At 55.7% G+C, this 18,071-nt stretch overlaps 1 protein-coding gene across 1 annotated transcript in view; it reads right to left on the bottom strand.

Moving 5' to 3' along the window:
- Positions 1-3,213: 3,213 nt before the first annotated feature.
- Positions 3,214-18,071, bottom strand: part of MLXIP (MLX interacting protein) — a 67,327-nt gene continuing 52,469 nt past the window's right edge. Inside the window, exons 4-17 of the mRNA XM_040443937.1 lie at positions 17,830-17,919; positions 17,393-17,434; positions 16,888-17,059; positions 16,069-16,158; positions 15,401-15,492; positions 13,806-14,457; positions 13,228-13,349; positions 12,954-13,107; positions 11,364-11,488; positions 10,828-10,929; positions 10,592-10,719; positions 10,226-10,349; positions 8,637-8,766; positions 3,214-7,989 (exon numbers count right to left, since the gene is read on the bottom strand). Of these exons, the coding sequence (XP_040299871.1) occupies positions 7,868-7,989; positions 8,637-8,766; positions 10,226-10,349; positions 10,592-10,719; positions 10,828-10,929; positions 11,364-11,488; positions 12,954-13,107; positions 13,228-13,349; positions 13,806-14,457; positions 15,401-15,492; positions 16,069-16,158; positions 16,888-17,059; positions 17,393-17,434; positions 17,830-17,919 (2,145 nt within the window). The 3' untranslated portion in view covers positions 3,214-7,867. The remainder of the gene's footprint in view (positions 7,990-8,636; positions 8,767-10,225; positions 10,350-10,591; positions 10,720-10,827; positions 10,930-11,363; positions 11,489-12,953; positions 13,108-13,227; positions 13,350-13,805; positions 14,458-15,400; positions 15,493-16,068; positions 16,159-16,887; positions 17,060-17,392; positions 17,435-17,829; positions 17,920-18,071) is intronic.

Genomic DNA, 18,071 nt, shown 5'->3' with positions numbered 1-18,071 from the left:
ATTTACTATTTTTAAATTTTTGTTTAATGTTTATTTCTGAGACAGAGACAGAGCATGAGCGGGGGAGGGTCAGAGAGAGCGGGAGACACAGAATCCGAAGCAGGCTCCAGGTTCCGAGCTGTCAGCACAGAGCCCGATGAGGGGCTCGAACCCACAAACTGGGAGATCATGACCTGAGCCGAAGCCAGATGCTTAACCGACTGAGCCACCCAGGTGCCCTAGTGAAATGCTTTCAAATGTCAGTTAGAGATTGTTCTATTTGCAATCTAAATTACTAAAGCTGATGTTCTACATTAAACATGTAAGGGGTACCTGGGTGATTTAGTCAGTTAAGCATCCGACTCTGGACGTCAGCTCAGGTCATGATCTCACGGTTTGTGAGTTCAAGCCCTGAGCGGGCTCTGTGCTGACAGCACAGAGCCTGCTTGGGATCCTCTCTCTGCCTTTACCCACTCACGCGAGCTCTCTCTTTTTCTCTGTCAAAAATAAGTAAATAAACACTAAAAAAAAGGAAAAAGTTAAACATGTTAAGGTCAACCACTTAACCTCAACATCTACCTCAGCTTGACATCTGCACCTGCTGATGGTCCCCCTCCCCCTCTCCTGAATTCTCACCACGCCCGCCCGCATACCCCCACCTCTCTGATGCAAATGTGAGGAAAGGGTAGCCGGGTTGCTGGAATGCTGGAGGGCTCATTCAGCAGGTTACCTGTGCACCTGCTGTGCGACAGTTCTGTGCTAGGCACAGCAGTGACCATCAGCACCCGGTCCCTGTCCCCACTGGGCCTCAGGGCCTGTTAGGGAAGATAAATGATAATGACAAACTCAACAGGTGTCCTGAGCAGACACAGGGTGCTCTGAGGCCTGACTCCATGCACGTGCTTCAGAAGACCTGAGGTCTCAGAAATGGGACTGGAAGAAAGAATGGGAGTGAGCCAGGAGAAGGCGTGGAGATGGGGGGAGGCTTGGGCAGAGGAAAGAAGCCTTGGAAAAACCTTAACAGTGAAACAACATGCAAGGGAACATGGTACGTTCCAAGAACGGAAACGAGCGAAAATGAGGTGGGGAAAGTGAGCAGGGGCCAGAGGGGCAAGATGGGGCGGGGTGGGGGAAATAGACACCAGGGCTTGGCCCTCATCTGGAAGGCCCTGGATGGACTGAGCACAGGAGTGATGTGGCTGGACCTGGGCTTTTCCAAACTCACACTATGATGAAGACCACAAGACAGAGCAAGTGGGGCCGTTATGTGAACTGGTTGAGAAATAACGGCAACCTGGATCTGGTGACAGCAGCGGCATGGAGCAAAGTGGGTAATGTATTTGGAAGAGATTTAAAAGATGAACTTGACCAGACTTGGCATTAGGAGAGGTGAGGGAGGGGAGGGGAGGGGAGGGGAAGGACAAGTCAAGGATAATCCTCCCCATTTGGTGGGTGGAGAGGCTATTTACAAGGTAAAAAATAAAATGATTCTTTAGGCTTCTCTGATCCATGTGGCCTTAATACCTTGGCAACTACTTTGATTTCTTCTTCTATGAAATGGGAATAGCAACACCACCAGGTTGAGAACTATCCAGGGGCACGCATGCCCCGTGGAGCCCAGAGCCTGATGCGAAAGAAGTCTCTAGAACACTGGCCTCACTCCCTCTGCTCGCTCTGTCTCCCTTCTCCCAGTCTATCGAAACTTAACCCTCTTCTCCGAATTATGTCCCTAGCATTTTTTTTTTTCTCAAAAGTCTACATTTATTTTGAGAGAACGAAGAGAGTGCAGGTGCACAAGAGGGGGGGGGGGCAGAGAGAGAGGGAGAGAGAATCCCAAGCAGGCTCCGTGCCAAGCCGGACTTGAGGCTGGATCTCATGACCACGAGATCATGACCTGAGCTGAAATCAAGAGTCAGATGCTTAACTGACTGAGTCACCAGGTGCCCCGTCCCAAGCATCTTTCAAGATTCCACACATGACATGGAGCTGCGTTCAAAAACTTAAAAAGAGCAAAGCAGACACCTGTTGCTCAATGGAAATTGAGTTTCTTCAGCCCAGAGGAGTCTGAGAACCACTCACTTCTTTCTAGGGCCTCCTGTTCTCAAGACCTAAAATCTTGCTTTGTGTCACTGAGACTTTTTCTTTGGGGGAGGCATCAGGTTTGATCAGACAAGAGCCGGTGTATCAACCCACAGCATTTTAGTCAGAGATTCAGATCTGGGCCGTTTGGTGAGACAGGCTGGCAGCTCTGTACAGGAGCTAGGCCGCCCGCAAGAGGTAGCACGAGTTGGTTGGCTCACTGGGTCACCTTCCAGGCACAAGTGACTGCGGTGGGGGACGCAGGAAGATGGTATGGAAAAGAGAGAAGCTTCTAAATTAAACACAGATCATCAAAGTCTTCTCAGCACGGCAACGGGACATCTTTGCTGCTCAACTTCCCTGCGTTTTCCACCTATGGTTTTGGGTCCATGGTCAGCAGGGAGACCACAGCTCCCTGGGGCCATCACCATGACTCAGAAGACTTTCAGCCCTGGGGCCAGTGTTAGCCATTCTGATGATGACCTATACTTTTTTTTTTAATTTCTTTTTTTTAATGGTTGTTTATTTTTGAGAGAGAGAGAGAGATAGAGAGACAGAGCTCGAGAGGGGAAGGGCCAGAGAGAGAGGGAGACCCAGAATCGGAAGCAGGCTCCAGGCTCCTAGCTGTCCGCACAGAGCCCGACGCAGGGCTCGAACTCACGAACCGCGAGGTCATGACCTGAGACAAAGTCGGACGCTTAACCGACTGAGCCACCCAGGCACCCCGACTATACTAAGTACAGTGCTCCACGGGTGACTGCACACCCTGACGTGGTTTTATGTGAACCTCACAACCACCCTGTTCGACAGCATGGGCCAGGTGCCATCTGCCCAGGTTCCCGATGGGGACATGGGCAGCTTGTACAAGCACCACTGAGCTCTGTCCACCTGGGAAAGGCCTGGAACACCAGGCCCTGGAGAGTTCATGGGAAGAATTGGTCATTTTGGGCTTCTGTCACAGGCCCTTCCAGCAGCCTCTCTTCAGGAACCCCTGCCCACCTTGGGCCTCTTTTCTCGCTGCCAAGGCCTCCACCGTAGGCTGCACCCATCCCTCAAGGTTAGAATGAGTGAGCCCGTCTTGGCATCACTTTGTTCCCATCTCCCTGAATCATCTCTTCCACAGCCCAACAGAGTACCATTGAAGACCACATGTCACAGGCTTTTCAAAAAAATACAGCTTTTTATTGTCTCGGATGCAAATATAGTTTTAAAACTGCATTGTAGTGTTGAATACAGCTGGTGGAAACGTGCTTCTCAACAGCGGAGCATGAGGGGTGGTGTTCTGGATGGCACAGGCCTGAGGGAGCCTCTGATTAACAAGGCTCTTCTCCGGTTTTGTTTTTCAGACCACGAGAGGAAACTTCCTCCTAATGGAGCCCTGACACAATCACCAGAGCTCACAACAGAAAAAACGAGCCAGGTACACAATAAACTGAAACCTGGAAGAGAACATGGTGGCTCAGCCGTGGTGTTACAAAGTGAGTAGGTGAATCCGGTTTCCTTTTGAGGGCTGTCCGAGAAGGTTCGGGTACAGAGAGAGCAGGGCGTTGTAGGGGACGGGCTGTGTTCAAGCTCCCTTGGGAGAGACACAGCCTGGAGTCATGTCTCCTGAGCCAGAGCCCTTCAGACCCTTCAACTGTAGGACGTAAACTCTATGGAAAAATGTGTCAGTGTCTCCTAACCTTCCAGAACCTCAAGCCTTGCGAGTAGCACACCTCTGTTCAGAAACCCAGAAAAGAATTCTTCAAATGAGCGATGCCCAGGGTTGACTATGGCACCAAAAGTCTGACTGGGAGAGGGAGGTGAATTTTGCTACATACTTGGGAAGGAATTTCACAAAAATAAAATTCCATTAAGTAAATGCACGCAGGCAGGCTTGTGCAAGCACATGCACACGCACATGCGCGCGCGCGTGCACACACACACACACACACACACACACAGAGTCAAAGCCAACATTCAACATGAAAAGTTCCCTTTTCTTTTCTCAAAGGCTGATTTTCGCAAAAACCCCGACAAGGAAACAGAGCCCCCGTGTGATGAGCCAGGAAAGCCAAATCCTCGGAAGGAAAAGAAAATGGAGCAGCTGTGGATGTGCACGGTAGGTCCTAAGGCCTCTCCTTGATCCCGCAGCCTCTCCGATCAGACGGGTTCAAGGCCAAGGAGACTACTACTGAACGGTACAAACGTGTTGAGCGTCCAAGCTCTTCCACCCTCTAGCCCTACCCTCCTCTCCCTTTGTCCGTGTTCAGACGTGGTGAAGATTCTCTTGAACGTACGAGGCACAGACCACGGCCCACGGCTGCCATGGTGCCCACATCAGGGCACCCAACTCCCTCGACGAGACCACGACTGCAGGAACACTTGGCACAGCTAAATCCCGGCGAGCGGCGGGCGGGTGTCACCACTGGCAAAGTGCGTAATGGGAAGCAGGGTATCTCTAAGGAAAGGTAACTTCCCACCAGACAGAAAAGGGCGCGAGGGCCAGCTTGCACCCGGCGTGCGGGGCCGTGAGCAGCGGGGTAGAGACCGTTGAGGACAGCCCAGCCCCATGCAGATGCATGCTTCAGCTACACTGTGACAGCCTGTGAGCCTGGAAACCACAAACCCACTTCTCGTTCTTCTAGTTCTCGGGTCACTCACCACTGCACCCCCTCACCTGGGGTGAGACAAAGGGGGCCGGCACCACCGTGGGGTGCCACGCTCCCTCACAGTCTAGGTTTATCTTTCTATTGGCCAGAGCAGAAAAACCTTCAGGCCCAACCTCTAGCAAGGGGAAGGGGTCAGGTCACAAGGACAGGAAGCTGAGGAAGCCGGGTGCCCAAGGACACATGGGCGACCTCTTCTTGCAGAGGCTCCAGGAACAGGGCGGCGTTGGGGGTTCCTTCCTCCTGACAAGAGCCCGTGATGCCTGTTAGCATCTCATCAACGCTAACATCTGATGCTGGGACCACTGCTCCAGTGTGAGAAAAACGGCTGGATGGCTGCCAGGGTGCACGGGCTGAAGCATCCTGGGTGGGTGAAGGGTGACTGCTGGTGCAGAACCACCTGAGGCCAGAGACGGAGGGACAGCCCGCCAAGTCTCAGAAAGCCCCATGGCGGCACCTGCCCTGTCTCTGCATGTCCCATTCATTGTGACAGAGCACGCAGCAGTGTGAAGGGAACTGATGGCACAGAAAGATTTCACAGAAATGCTTTTCAGATTTATGTGCCAGATGGGCTTTTTTTCCCCCTTTTCAGATTGTTTTTCTAATTCTCCAAAGTGTCAGCATTTTAATGTTTCTTTTCTGGGAGTAGAGACAGGAGCAGGGGTGAAAATGAGCGTAAACAAAGCACAGCCCCATGGTCAGCATCCACTGGAGGCTGCTGGAAGAGTGGTCTCACTGTCCCTGCACACTGGCTGGGCCCCTCTGGCCATGTTCATTGAGCAAGATTCCAAAACAAGAAATGATTCTGGGACAAGAAACAATCGTGTCTGTGAGAAGAGATACAGCTTTGTGGCCCTACAGCCGTGGTAATTGTGAGCACCAAGAGAAATGGATTTAAGTAATTATCTCGAAACAAAAACATGCATCTAGTTAACAGTCTGCTAGGACACAGACACACACACACACACACACACCCCTCAAAGTCTCACGTGACCAACAGCCTTAAATATTCAACAAAACAGAAACATGAACATCAATTCAGCAAAAGGGAGAGGAGGAGAGGTAGGCCAAAGAAGCAGGAGGCCAATTTTATATCCCACGGAGTTAAAGAAAAAAAAAAAAAAAAAAAAAAAGACCCCCAGCACAGGGTGTGTGGAAGGCTGCTAATTCAGATGTCTTGGTGGGCCAAGCACTGTGGCCATCCACACGGTTTACAAAGGCACAGGAACTGTGGAAGGGACTGAGCTCATGACCCTCCACAAGCCCTCATAGCTGGGGACATCATGTGGTTTTCCTTTTGACCATAATGAGTTCTCACCGTGGTGGTCTTCTCCCTTTTGAAGGGAGACTTCACGTTTGTCCTGGGGTGAACGGCGAGTTCTCTTACCACCTCCCAGTGGATATTAAGGATTAGCCCAGCCTTGTGTGCTCACCCCTGAGGGAAGTGATCTGGAAGGCCTGTAAACACGTTTTTCCGCGGTAGGCTGAGGGATGCCGCCAGGCTGCTCTTCTGTGAAGCTGAAGCACAGACGAGGGAACAGGTGGCTGGTCGGTGACCTGCAGCAGCGACGGCGGCAGGGAGAGGACGCCCCCTCTGTTCTCTATCAGCTGAGGCTGAGGCAGGGCTGGCTGCCCCCAAGCGCCTTCGGTGGGCCTCCAGGAAGCAGTGGGAGCCTCCAAATGGACCCACCTTTCAGGAGGCAGCCCTCGGAGCCCCCGCAAAGCTTGCCCCAGGATTTCCGGCCTGCCCAGCACCGCCCAGGCTCCATCTCTGGCCAGGAGGACAGAGGTTGAATGGGAAGTTCACTGACCCTCCGAACTTCACAGCAGAACATTAGAAGCACATTCTTTCAACAAGAAGGTACCCTGGGCTGGGCTTCCTGAGTGTTAGAGTGAGCGCCCGCCCTTCCGTCTGTGGCTCCTCCGACAGGTACAGCAAGAGGACGGGCCTGGACGCCCCAGCTGCAGTTCCCATGTTTGGAAGCAGGCCATGGCCCCCGATGTCCCTCCACCTTGATCAAATATGAGTGTAGCTCTTCACTGCCTGATCTGGAGGTGCCCAGAGACAGCTCGAAGGCTGGCTGCCTCAGAGTTCTGCCTGTCAACACTCAATTTCTTCCTCCAAACACGAGACAGGACAGACTTTGGGTGTGGTGACATCTTTGGTCCGAGAACTGTTCCGGTTTGGGGCTCCTGGCTGAACAATCTGGCCAAGATGACCGGACCGATGACGGCACCGTGGAGTCTGGCCTTTCAGACGCTCCACCCTGGGGGCTGTACGCATCCACGGAACACTGCTGGCTCACCGGAGGCTATGGCTTGGAAGCAAGCGGAGAACGAGGGCCACGCAGTGAGGCGATGCCCGAGGAGGACCCACCCGAGTCCCTGCCACGGTTTCAAGTCAGCAACGTGTGGCCATCACAACACCAGGCAGAACGAAGTCACTCCCAGACCACAGTGCCGCCTGAGGGGGTTTCTAAGCCAGGGCGGCAGCTTTGCATTGCTCGTGCTTTCCTTCTTGTCCCGCGTGCATTCACACCCACCACTTGTGCACACGGGTTCTGAGGTTCCCTGGTGGCTCGTGCGGTGGGAGGCGGCCTACCGTGCGCAAGCCTGAGCAGCCGTCCAAACCTACTTACAAGGTCAGAGTCTGAGGGAGGGAGAGAGACGCCTTCCACCTGCCCCGTGGGCATGTCAGAGTGGCATAGGAGTCACTCGGAGCCGTCCGAGTACCCAGGGGTGACAGGAGCGAGTATCTCTAAGTCTGAGGACAGAACCGGAAAGGAACCCTTATGCCTCTTACAGCTCACAGGAGCAGGCCCTGCCCCTTCTGTCCCATCTACTCCCTGCACCGGCACCATGGGCCTGGCAGGCCGCCAGCAGGACAGGACTTTGTCTGGGTTGCCCGAGGGCAGGGGAGGTCACGACTGAGGTCGCTGAGTGAGAGTTCACAGCAAGGGGTTCCCAAAGATGGGCTATTGCTGTTGGCAGGACCCGAACCTGCTTCAGACCTGAGCACAGTGTTCTGAGCGGCCCGGTGGGCCAGTGGAGTTGGAGGGGGGCCCTGAGCTCCGCATCAGGAGAGGCATGGGGTGCAGCATCCTCTCCGCAGGCAGGGAGGAGCCTCGAGGCATCTTGCGCGGCCACGTGCCTGCTAGGCGCTAAGACTCCCCCGATCTCTTGCCAATTCTGGTGACAGCCTCTGCCGCCTGCTCCGGCAGCTGGGACGGGTCTGTCAGAATGGAGGTGGTGGTGCTCAGGTGCCGGAGGGTGTTCAGCACCGCTGGAAGAGAGGGGAAGGTTAGCCCAGGGACACAGGCACACACGGCAGCTCTGAGCCCGACGGACGGCACGCAAGGTGTCACACATACGACCCGTGTGGTAATTCTCATGCCCGCCAAAGCAGAGGCGCTGAGCTCACTGAGGGACGAATGCCAGCAAAGCCTCTCTGCCCCTAGGGTGACTCTCCGAATCATGCCTCCTACCCTGCAGACGGGCAGAGAATCCCAAGCCATTCCTGTATGTCCACCTGTTTTCACGTCACCCCTCTATAACCTCAACGTGTGGGCGTCGCCTTGTTAGTTACAAGAATTAAATCGGAAAACATCTGAAAGCACCCGAGACGGCCTGGTGAACGGCAGGTGCTCGGTAAACGCAAGCTGGACCTGAGCACGGTGACACCCAGGGATGGTAGGAAGCCAAGCAGAGGCGCCAGGGGCTCTGCCCCCGCCCTGCGGTTGGCACATTCCGGTTCGGGGCCTCCTACACAGCATCATCCCGCGCTCCCGGCCCTGCTGGAGCGGCTGCTCACGGTGGAGCCTGGCCCGGCTACAGCGCTGTCTGCAGCGAAGGCCCTCCTCTCTCCGAGACTGTCGTGCAGGGGCTGGCAAGCCCCCGTGGCGCCTCGGCCCCCATGCAGCCCCTACTCACTTGGCCTGAGGACGCGCAGGGAGCAGTGCTGGTCCAGCCAGGACAGTGCCGTCCGGTGCAGTTCTTCCAGGCTGCTGGTGGACACTATCCCCTTGAAGGACTCAAACAGCGGCTTGATGATGATACTGAACTGCATTGCACGTGGGTTAAAGAAAACGTAAGCGAGGAGGAGGACCAGCAAACGTGTAACCAAGAGTGGGGAGAATGAAGCCCAGCTACAGGCTTGCCCAGGATCAATTCCCCCGGGGCGGGCAAGTGACTGTACAGACAGTGGATGAGAGGCAGACATCTAGGTTAAGACGCACCCTTACATTCCCCTAAAATGTTCCCATCTAACTGTAACTGAGCAACAGGTTAATGACCGCTGAGCAGGCCAGAGGCAGGGACTGAGAGGTCTGCTTGGTGTGGCACGGGGTCCTGGCACAACGACAGGAAAACCAACGGTCTTTATGTATACCGGCAAGAATAGGAGAGGCACGCCGCAGACCAAATGGTGGAAGCTGCCTGTCTAGAGATAGACGAGGCCTGTGTCTGGTGATAAACACACATGCTGGCTCTTAGTCACATTCTACGTAGGTCTCCCAAACCATCCTAGGCAATCAGCTTAGTGAAGGCAATGAGCTCCATTTTCTCCTTGGTCTGAGCCATGAGTGCCTCTGGTCCAAGCCTCAGCCCAATGAGGAACGTGCCATTTTCCTAAAGAGGTTCTGGCCCATCCCAGCTGTCACCCAGCTCCATCAGTGATGAGGGCAGAGGGAGGCTGGGCCAGCCAGGCAAAGCAGAGGAAACAGAGCCGGTGTCTGTCACCTCTCCCCTCTTTAAAACCAGCCGTCAGAGTGCAAATAAAGCAGATAAAATCCTCTGCTCCCAAACAACTGTCTTCTCAGTGTGTCAGTAACAAGGTGGAGGCACATGGCCAACCTCCCACGTGTGCAGACCGTCTGAGGCAGAGATGTGGCTGGAAGGGTACGGACAAGGCAGGAGCTGTCCCCCAGAGGGGCCCTGCTGACATCTGGAGTGTGGGCGCACCTTGGCCCCAGACAGACCCCAGCGCTCAGGTGCATGTGCCTCATGACAGCATCAGAGGCCACGTGGTCCAAACCCAGACAACAGCCTCGAGGGAGCTGGTTTCAAATCCTGACTGTGCCACTCGGTCGTTCGTGAGCCCTGTTTTCTCATCCATCACAGGGGCAGCACTCACCCTCCCTAAATAAGTTACCCCAAGGACTGAGATGGCTGCCAGGAGGTGTCAGATGAGACCCTAGCTCCTTCCTACAGGATTGCCTCTACAAGCGGCTCTAGCTCCTTGCAACCAAGTGTCTTTACTTCTCAGGCACCGAGAGAGCAAACTGGGCCTGTTCTGCCTCCCCAGGAAGCCGTGAGCCGGGGCGGTCACCAACGACCGACTCCCTTCACGCCACAGCCCTGGTCAGGCCCCTCTCCCGAGGCGGAAGCCGGCACCGCCTGTTGGATGAGCCCAACGACAACCATTTATGTGGGTTTTTTCTAAAATCGCTGGGGTGTCAGTGTCTGTTGTTTCAGCCTACCCACAGCTGGGGGGTGGGAGAAGCAAGAAAACCCAAAGATACAATCCAGAACTTCCAATTCTGTAGGGTCCGGCTTTTCACATACTCGTCAAACATGTCTCTCATGTGATCGAACTGGCGCCGGGTGACAGGGACTCCTGTGGCGGGGAGCAGCTGCTGGCAGGAGCTGCAACAGGCAGAATCAGAGGCAGCTCAGAGCGGCTGGCAGTGAAGCTGGACCCGGGGCACCGAACAGGCAGGGCCGGCCCGCTGTCGGCCACGGCAGGCCCGAGGGGGGGCCTCGGAAGGAGGAGGACGACAAAAACCCAGAGTGCTGCAACAGAGAGGCAGCTACGGGTGACGGGGCCTCTGTGACACGCACACAGGAGCGCAAGGCGCCAGCCCCGGGCCCCGCGTTCCCAGTCTCACATGATGGTGGTGTTGAGCTCCTCGATTTCTTCCCGCAGCCGCCGGGCTTCCTCCTGCATCTGGCTCCGCTCCTGCTGCAGCTTGGTGATGTACTCCACGGTCTTTTGCAGCGTGATGGCGTGGCTGGTCTGTGGGAGGGGCGGTGGGGTCAAAGCCGCAGCGGCCACGGCGACCCTGCCTGTCCACCCGGCACCGAGGCCAATGAAGCGGCTCCCCACCCACCCAATGCCACTCACCAGCTTGGAATTATTAGAGATCAAACTGTTAAGGGTGTCAAAGCCCATCTTGATGTTGAAGCGCCTTTTCTGCTCAGCTGAAATATGCTTCATCTGCCGGTTCTGTTGGGGAATCAAAGGGTCACTGTGATGCGGTGCTCTGTAAGGCCACCTCCCCTCCCTGCAGAATGGAGCACCTCGCAGGGGCCACGACTGCTGCTGGTCGGCACCTCCCAGTCACCCTCAGACCCCTCCTCCACGGACCCAGTTCCCAGCTGCGGCCTCCCGGCATATTACAGGGCTCAATGCGGATTCCGGGGCTCAGGCCTCACTGGTAGGTGGGGGAATGGGAAGAGGGGACCTGATCTCGAGGTTAAGGTAGCAAACGTCCAGGGTCCTGATGCTACACCCCAGCCTGGTGAGCACCAGCCAAGTGCGTGGTCCTCCTTTCCTCTGTGTCCCTAGTAAGGGACGCAGCTGCCCCAGTGGCCCCTTGATATTCTCCTTTCCTCCCCAACCCTCCAAGGAAATCAAGACCCGAGAGAGACCTGTGATACCTTTAGAGCAGCCACATTTTTGGGGTCTGCAGATTTCCCTGAGCAGTTGTTCTGGGGAGACTGGGGACTGGGGCTCTGCTCTGAAGCACATGGAGAGGCCTGCCCTGAGTTTGAGCAATCTCGACCTGAGAAGAACAGAGACTCCTCTTAGAACATGGCCGGCTACAGCAGCTGGAACGGTCCTCACCCATGAAAGGAACCCCTGCAAATCCCAAACCCTGGAAACCCGTCCGGAACCTCCCACGGCGACCACAGAGCAAAAACGGTAGAAATGCTTGCCAACACCTCAAGGAAGGTTCTGTTAGGTGTGGACAAGGCCTGAAGAAGGCTGGCTGGACATGGAGTGGGAACACGGTCTGAGCTTGACCAGCCACAGGTTTTGGGGGACACGGAGAGTTTTGAGGGGAGGTGTGACTGCTAACCCAACCTCCTAAAAAGCCACATGGAGGCAATCTGGGGTTTCCGTAGCATCTATAAGGCTCTGGTTCTTACCCTATGTGTCAAGTACCCAGGTACCTGTTTATTTTTGTTCTCTCAACGCTACATATACGTTCTGTTATACTTTCTTCAATCCTGCCTACTCCCACGCAAGCCATGTCCTGGTCACTGGCATCTCTCAGGAGTCCCTCTGAGACCCTGGGGCTGCCCCACTCAGCGCACTCTTTTCCGTGGCACCGATCTCCCTGTGGTGCTCTCTCAGGCAGAACTCCCCCTGCGGCTCTGGCGCCCAGGGTCTGTGCCTCAGAGGACAAGAGGCCACTACCTGAGCCCTAACTTACATCACTGTAGGGGCCTGACTCATAGTCTTTGTCTTTGTCTTTCCGGACTGGAGGCCCTTGTTCCTCCAATCCTCCTTGGACAAGTCCCTGTACTGTCTGATCTCTGTAAGCAAAGATCTCTCCTCCTCGTGTCTTCCTGTTCAGAAAAGACAACCGTTTACACAGAGCTCCAGGAGCAGCCACGCCCTGCTTTTACTTAAGACAAGAAGGCACCTTTGGTCTCCCTCTCTGATGTGGCATCTGAAAGGAAGGAGCCTGGGTTCTGGTTCTACCCCCACCATGAGGGGCAGAGCCTCGGGCAAATCATTTACCCCTGGCTTCTCAGCTCTTCACTGGGCAAAATCAGTTCTACCCCGACCATCTGGCCAATGGAAGGCCCACGCTGTGGAAATGGGTTCAGCAGATGGGAAGTTCTTGAAAACTAAGGGATGTCTACGTTGATGTGTAGACAAGGCTGGGTGGTTTCCGTTTTCTGGAAACTGCGGACAAGGACTCTTCGGTCCCTTTTCTGGATCAGAATAGGCAGCTCAGAGCCAGGCCTTTCTAAAGGAGTTGAGGGACGGTGGTCCCCCGAGTGCATCAGTTGCCAACACTGCACACGCTTGCCGCCTTTCTGCTGCTGTGGATGATCTGGCACAACGCCGAGCACTTCCTAGCCTGGGCCGCTATCGGGCTTGTAAAATGTCACTGCACATCCTGTGAGTCCAGCCCCAAACCTAGGGAAGCCCACAGGCGGTCTCCCTGACCCAGGAGTGGGAGCTCTCAGTTGGCCCACGAAGTCCCAACTGCTCCGGCTGGAGCACACACTCACTGGAACCCGTGGCAGAGGCCTGCTCGCCCTTCACCAGGGACTCTTGCACTGTGCCTGGAGAGAAGAGCCGAGAGACAGGGGCTGGCTGGCTGCTCGTGGGATGGCCAAGGTCTGTCACCAGGATGCCACTGTGGAACTCCGTGACTCCAGAAGCCTGAGTGACACAGAAGAGAGAGGTCACCCCCAACTATAGTCATGCTGGGTGAGGACCACCCAAGAACAGGGCCACACTGCGGTTATACGGATGCTGAGGGTCTGTCCAGAGCCCTCTCACCCGGGCAATGGAGGCAGGCGTGAGGACCACATTGGACTGGGACACAGTAGATGCCAACATCCCTTCTCTCTTCAGAGGGCCTGATGTCATAATCACTGCTTGAGGTTGTCCTGAAAAGGCAGCTGCCAGAACAAGGAGGTGAGGGTGGTGTCCCTGAGCCACGGGCGGCCTGGCTGGGCCCAGGCCCAGGCCCACTGCTCCCCAGGAGAAGCAGAGCCCCCGTTGCTGCTCAGACATTGCTTTCCTCACCACAGGAAAGACAACACCACAAGGGCACCTGACCTTTGTTTTGTAACTTCTCCTTGAAGGGGACAGATTATAGACCTATAGACCTAGGACGGATTATAGATCACCCGGACCATGCTTTTTCAAACTGGGTTGAGACTAACTTTAAAAGAACAACAGAGGGTATACATAAGAGACTAGATCACACACATGCGGATCAGAACACTCCTTTCACGTCACTCTGTGTGTGTGTGTGTGTGTGCGTGTGCGCGTGTGTGTGACAAGTTTGCAAGCCTCGGGGACAGGGAAATACTCCTCAGGAAGGGGACCCTGGCTTCCCTCCACTGACTTACCTGAGGCGATGCAAGCATTCTTCAATACCAAGGACACGGGCTCAGGTTTGGGAGCAGGCACTATTTTGGGGGGCTGCTTGGGCCTCCCCCCAGTCAAGGAGACCGGTTTGGGTTGCACAAAAGTTAAACAGGGTTGAGAAGGCCCAGCGGTTGGAGGCCGGGTGACTGGAGGCAGTGCCAGGCCACAGGGTGACACCGAGGGGGTGGGATGGTGGGTGGTGATGACAAGGCCCTGGCTCTGGCTGAAGGTGGTGGCAGATGCATCGTGGGTGAGGGTGGCGGAGGCCGTGTGCGTGATGACGGAGGGCGACTTGCTGGCTCCAGCAAACTTCGGCTGTAGGAAGGCGGGTGGAGCCAGGGGGCTCAAGGCAGTGGCCGGGGGTGGGGCTAACGGCAGAGCAGGGGAAGCAGGCGCCGGGGCAGGGCTGGGAGACAGCAAGGGCATGGTGAACACTGGGAGGAAAGGCTGGGGGACACTCAGAGGCTGTGCAGAGGGACCGAAGTCTGTAGGCTGGATAAAGGGGTCTCCAGGTCGGGGAGCTCGATCGCATCCCGGCCTATCCGTAGGGTCTAGGGTGGTGGCTGCAGGAGGCGAAATGAGGCCATCAGGGAGGTTCACGGTGGGGAGAGCAGGGGCTGGCAGGATGCTCTCCTGAGAAAGGAAGGACAAGTGCTGGATCACACAACTTGCCATCACTTCCCGGTACAACACACCACCAAGTCCAACAACGTGTGGTGGGCGCCTGAGCAGAACCGCCGGACAGAGGGACAAGGCGATGGTTCCCGTCCCCATGGCTGCTAACTGGGGGGAACGGAGCTGTGTCTCCCCAGGCATCCGCAGGGGTCTTGTTTCCATTAGGGACTAAATGATAACACAGAGCTCAGACAAAGTGACTGTCTGCACACAGTTGGCTCTAGGCCTGGGAGTATCTTGTTTCTGAAGTCCAGCAGGGGTCCCCCCAAAGTCCCTGCCATCTTCTGTTACAGAGCAGAGGCAGCCTGGATCACAGCTGCTCATGGGGTTCCCCCAGGACAGTTTCACGTATCAACTTCTAGAGGTCACCTCTTCCTAAAAGAGAAACGCTATAAGGAATCGATTGTCAGGATCTCAGTCTCTATAGAAGAACTTCTTCCCAGAGCCAGATGGAAGAAGATGGGGCCAGGTTTCTGGTGTCTAACTGGATACGGGTACCAGCCTGAGAGCCCCTGAGGGCAAAGAGCCATGCCTCATTCAGCTCTGCAGCCCCAACACCTGATAACCAACTACTGTTAATTGTTGAGTAAAAAGTAAGAGAAATACACAGAACTTGTTTTTATTAGCGATCCATGTTTTTCTTTGCTAAGCCTCTCCAGACTGGTCAGAACAGAGCTCACGGCACACAGGTTACGTGCAGCCTTAGGCAGGGGCGCCTGCTTACTGACAGTCTCTCTCCCCTCTTGGATATCTCTGCGTGCTTTCGAGGAGGGCCACAATAACTTCTTTATGCGTTAGTTGTGTGTTCAGCCCTAGATCTGGCAAGCCCTAGTGTGTTGCTTATGACTGTGTGGTTACTTATTAGCCTGGCCCTCGGCCCCCCTGCCCCCACTCCCTCTACCTGAGCAGGTGGGCTGTTGGGATCTGGTGCAGGTGCTGAGACAGGAGCAGGCAGCACGGAACCAAAAATGGAGCGGCTGGAAGAGAAGAGGTCTGAAAGACAACAGCAGGGGCCTTTGAGCTCCGTGTGCCCATCACATCCTTGAATTAAGATCCAAGCGAACAGGGCACTGAGCCCCATCTTACCCAGAGGAGTGCCATGGCATTCCCCCCTGAGGGCGTTCCCCCCTGAGGTAACTCTGCAGAAAGAGGCCCTCTGATTGGAACCGCTCATGCTGGCAACTAGTGTGGGCTCTGAAATACTCCCAGGCCTGGTGTTTCGTAGGCTCTTACGAGCCCAGTTCTAACTGCAGGACACTGCTGGGAGGCGGCTGTGTTGCCAGCGCCCTCTGCTGCCTAGAGGGAGAACTGCTTACGGTTCTGGGCAAACCTGAGGCTCTGAGACCGCAGGAATGAGAATGGCGATTCCCTTGAGAGAGAACCGTGTGGCAGAAAAGCTTCCCAGACCTTGCAACTACTACCAAAAAAAAGGTAGTTCTGGAAAAATTCCAAATCTTCCCCTCTGCCCATTCTAACAGTCCCCTCCACGAAGGGGAAGCACCAGTGTGCTCTGTCCTGGGCAAAAGGAGATCCCGGCAGCCATGCTCTCTGCCTGCCCCGAGTCCTCACCCTGGAAAGGTTCAAATGTGTCCATGAAGTCCAGGTTGGGCTGCAGGGGGATGAGCCCCGGCTGGATCATGTCGGCATTCCCCAGATGTGCTGCAAGAATCAGAAAGGAGACAGAGGCATCATTCTGCCTTCCCAGGCAATGTTGCAGGAACACATAAAAGGCCTGGAACGGGTCCTCCTGGCCCTGTTCACACTCCAGATTCTTCCAAGGAGAAGTGCAGGGAGATGGCTGGAATTTCTACCTTCTTGTGAGTTCATGGCTATTCTCCCCCTTCAGAAGGCAGGAAAGAAAGTGAGTTTTTATAAGAAAAGTGCAGTGAGTATCCCAACAAGAGCAAGAACAGCTATGCAGAGATCCCTGGTTCTAACTGCTGGTCTGTGGGCTCTTCCCTGAAGGGTAACTGGATGCCTGAATGCTGCCAGGTAAAAGGTCATGCCCAGGAATACCTGATTTTCTTCACAGTGAGTCAGAGGCCCTGTGACTCGGCCTAGGCACAGATCCTCTGCTCAGGGGACAGTATCAGAAATGGCAAACTGATTCAGACCAAATCCCCACCGTCTTCTCACAGTGGCACCACAGGCGTGACAGCTGCCCAGGAAGGCCCATTTGCAGTCCCCACGCTCTCAGTGCACGTGACCCTCAGATGCCAGTGACACTGGCCAATCTTTCTGGCAGCCTGCCCGAAATAAGTGGTGCCCAGCAGCTAAGAGATGGCCTTGAGGCAAATCCTGCCCTGGGGGCCCCAGGGGAGGCGGGCGGGGCTGGCAGAGAAGGACACCAGCTGCGTGTTGGAAGCCAAGGATCCAGAGGTGGGTTACCTATTTCCCGGGGGTTGGGCCAGGCCACCGGCTGGTGAGAGGAAAGTGTGGAGAAGAGGGTGTCGCTGAATTCTGACATGAGCATGTCTGTGTCCAGCAGTGGGTCCTCCTCCATGGGCACCGGGGTCTTCCATCCGTCCCCACGTTTGTGCCAATAAAGCATGTCATCATCCTACCGCCAAGAGAAGGGGAAGGACAAGTCCCAGGGGACTGGTGAACTCAGAACTCCCAATCCCATCACGCAGGGAGGCGCTACCCTAGTTTACGGAGCGGCAAGGGCTGCTCTAAGAGATGAGGCGGTGGGTGAGCAGGGAGAACTGGCCTGTTTCCTTAGCCTGCATGTCCTCTGTGTGAGAAGGGGGGTGGCCCCCTTGGAGCTGTGGGGACAGCCTGTGTCCCTACCACCTTCGGCTGCGGGCTTCACCGTGGGGCCGCCCACATCATTGCCGCTTCCCGTCAGAGGAGGGTTCCTCTGCGGGTCCTCCCAGCCCCACTGTGCACTCACCCGGGCCAGGCTGGAGAGGTCCTCATCCTTGTGCTGCTGCAGCTGCGGAGAAAAGAGGAGAAAAGAGCTTCACTCAGGGGCCTGGGAGGGGATGAGGCCCTCAGCCTCTCCTCCCAGAACCATCCGGGCCTCTTCTCCCTGGGAGGCCTGTGAGGGGTCTTGCTCTCTGCCGTTGCCAGGCCCACGCTGGGCAGAGATGAGATTCCCAACCAGCATCTGTGGAATAAACAGCCCCGGTTCGCAGCGGGAGAAACTGAGAGCACAGGTAACACGACCGAAGCAGGTCCACCGCTCGGGCTGGGCTAGAACACTGGCTGCCACGGGAGCAGCAATGGAGCCACGACCTCGGGGGCCAGCGTCTGGATACAGGCCTTCGGTCCTTCCCTCCTCTACGGGGGCTTCCTGCACATGCTCTTCTCGGAGCCCAAGCCGGGTACCCTTTTCTTGAAGTAGGTTCTCCACTTGTGATATTCCCGGATCACGATCTCAATGCGGCTCTTCCAGTACTTCCCTTCTGTGGTGATGGCCTGTGAAGAGAGGCAGGTCACGGTCAAAAGAGGGGCATCCAGGCTGACCGGCAGAACTCAGCCTGAAGACACAGATGTGTCTGACACCGGAAGTCAGCCCCGGGCAGCACGGCTCAGAGGGCCCTGCCACGCGCCTACAACCTCATTCGCCG

Source organism: Herpailurus yagouaroundi, unplaced genomic scaffold (genome assembly GCF_014898765.1).
Source record: "Herpailurus yagouaroundi ecotype Mexico unplaced genomic scaffold, PumYag 191, whole genome shotgun sequence".
Lineage (NCBI taxonomy): Eukaryota > Metazoa > Chordata > Mammalia > Carnivora > Felidae > Herpailurus > Herpailurus yagouaroundi.
The sequence above is the reverse complement of the archived record's forward strand: the minus strand, read 5'-3'. Positions and strand labels throughout refer to the sequence as shown.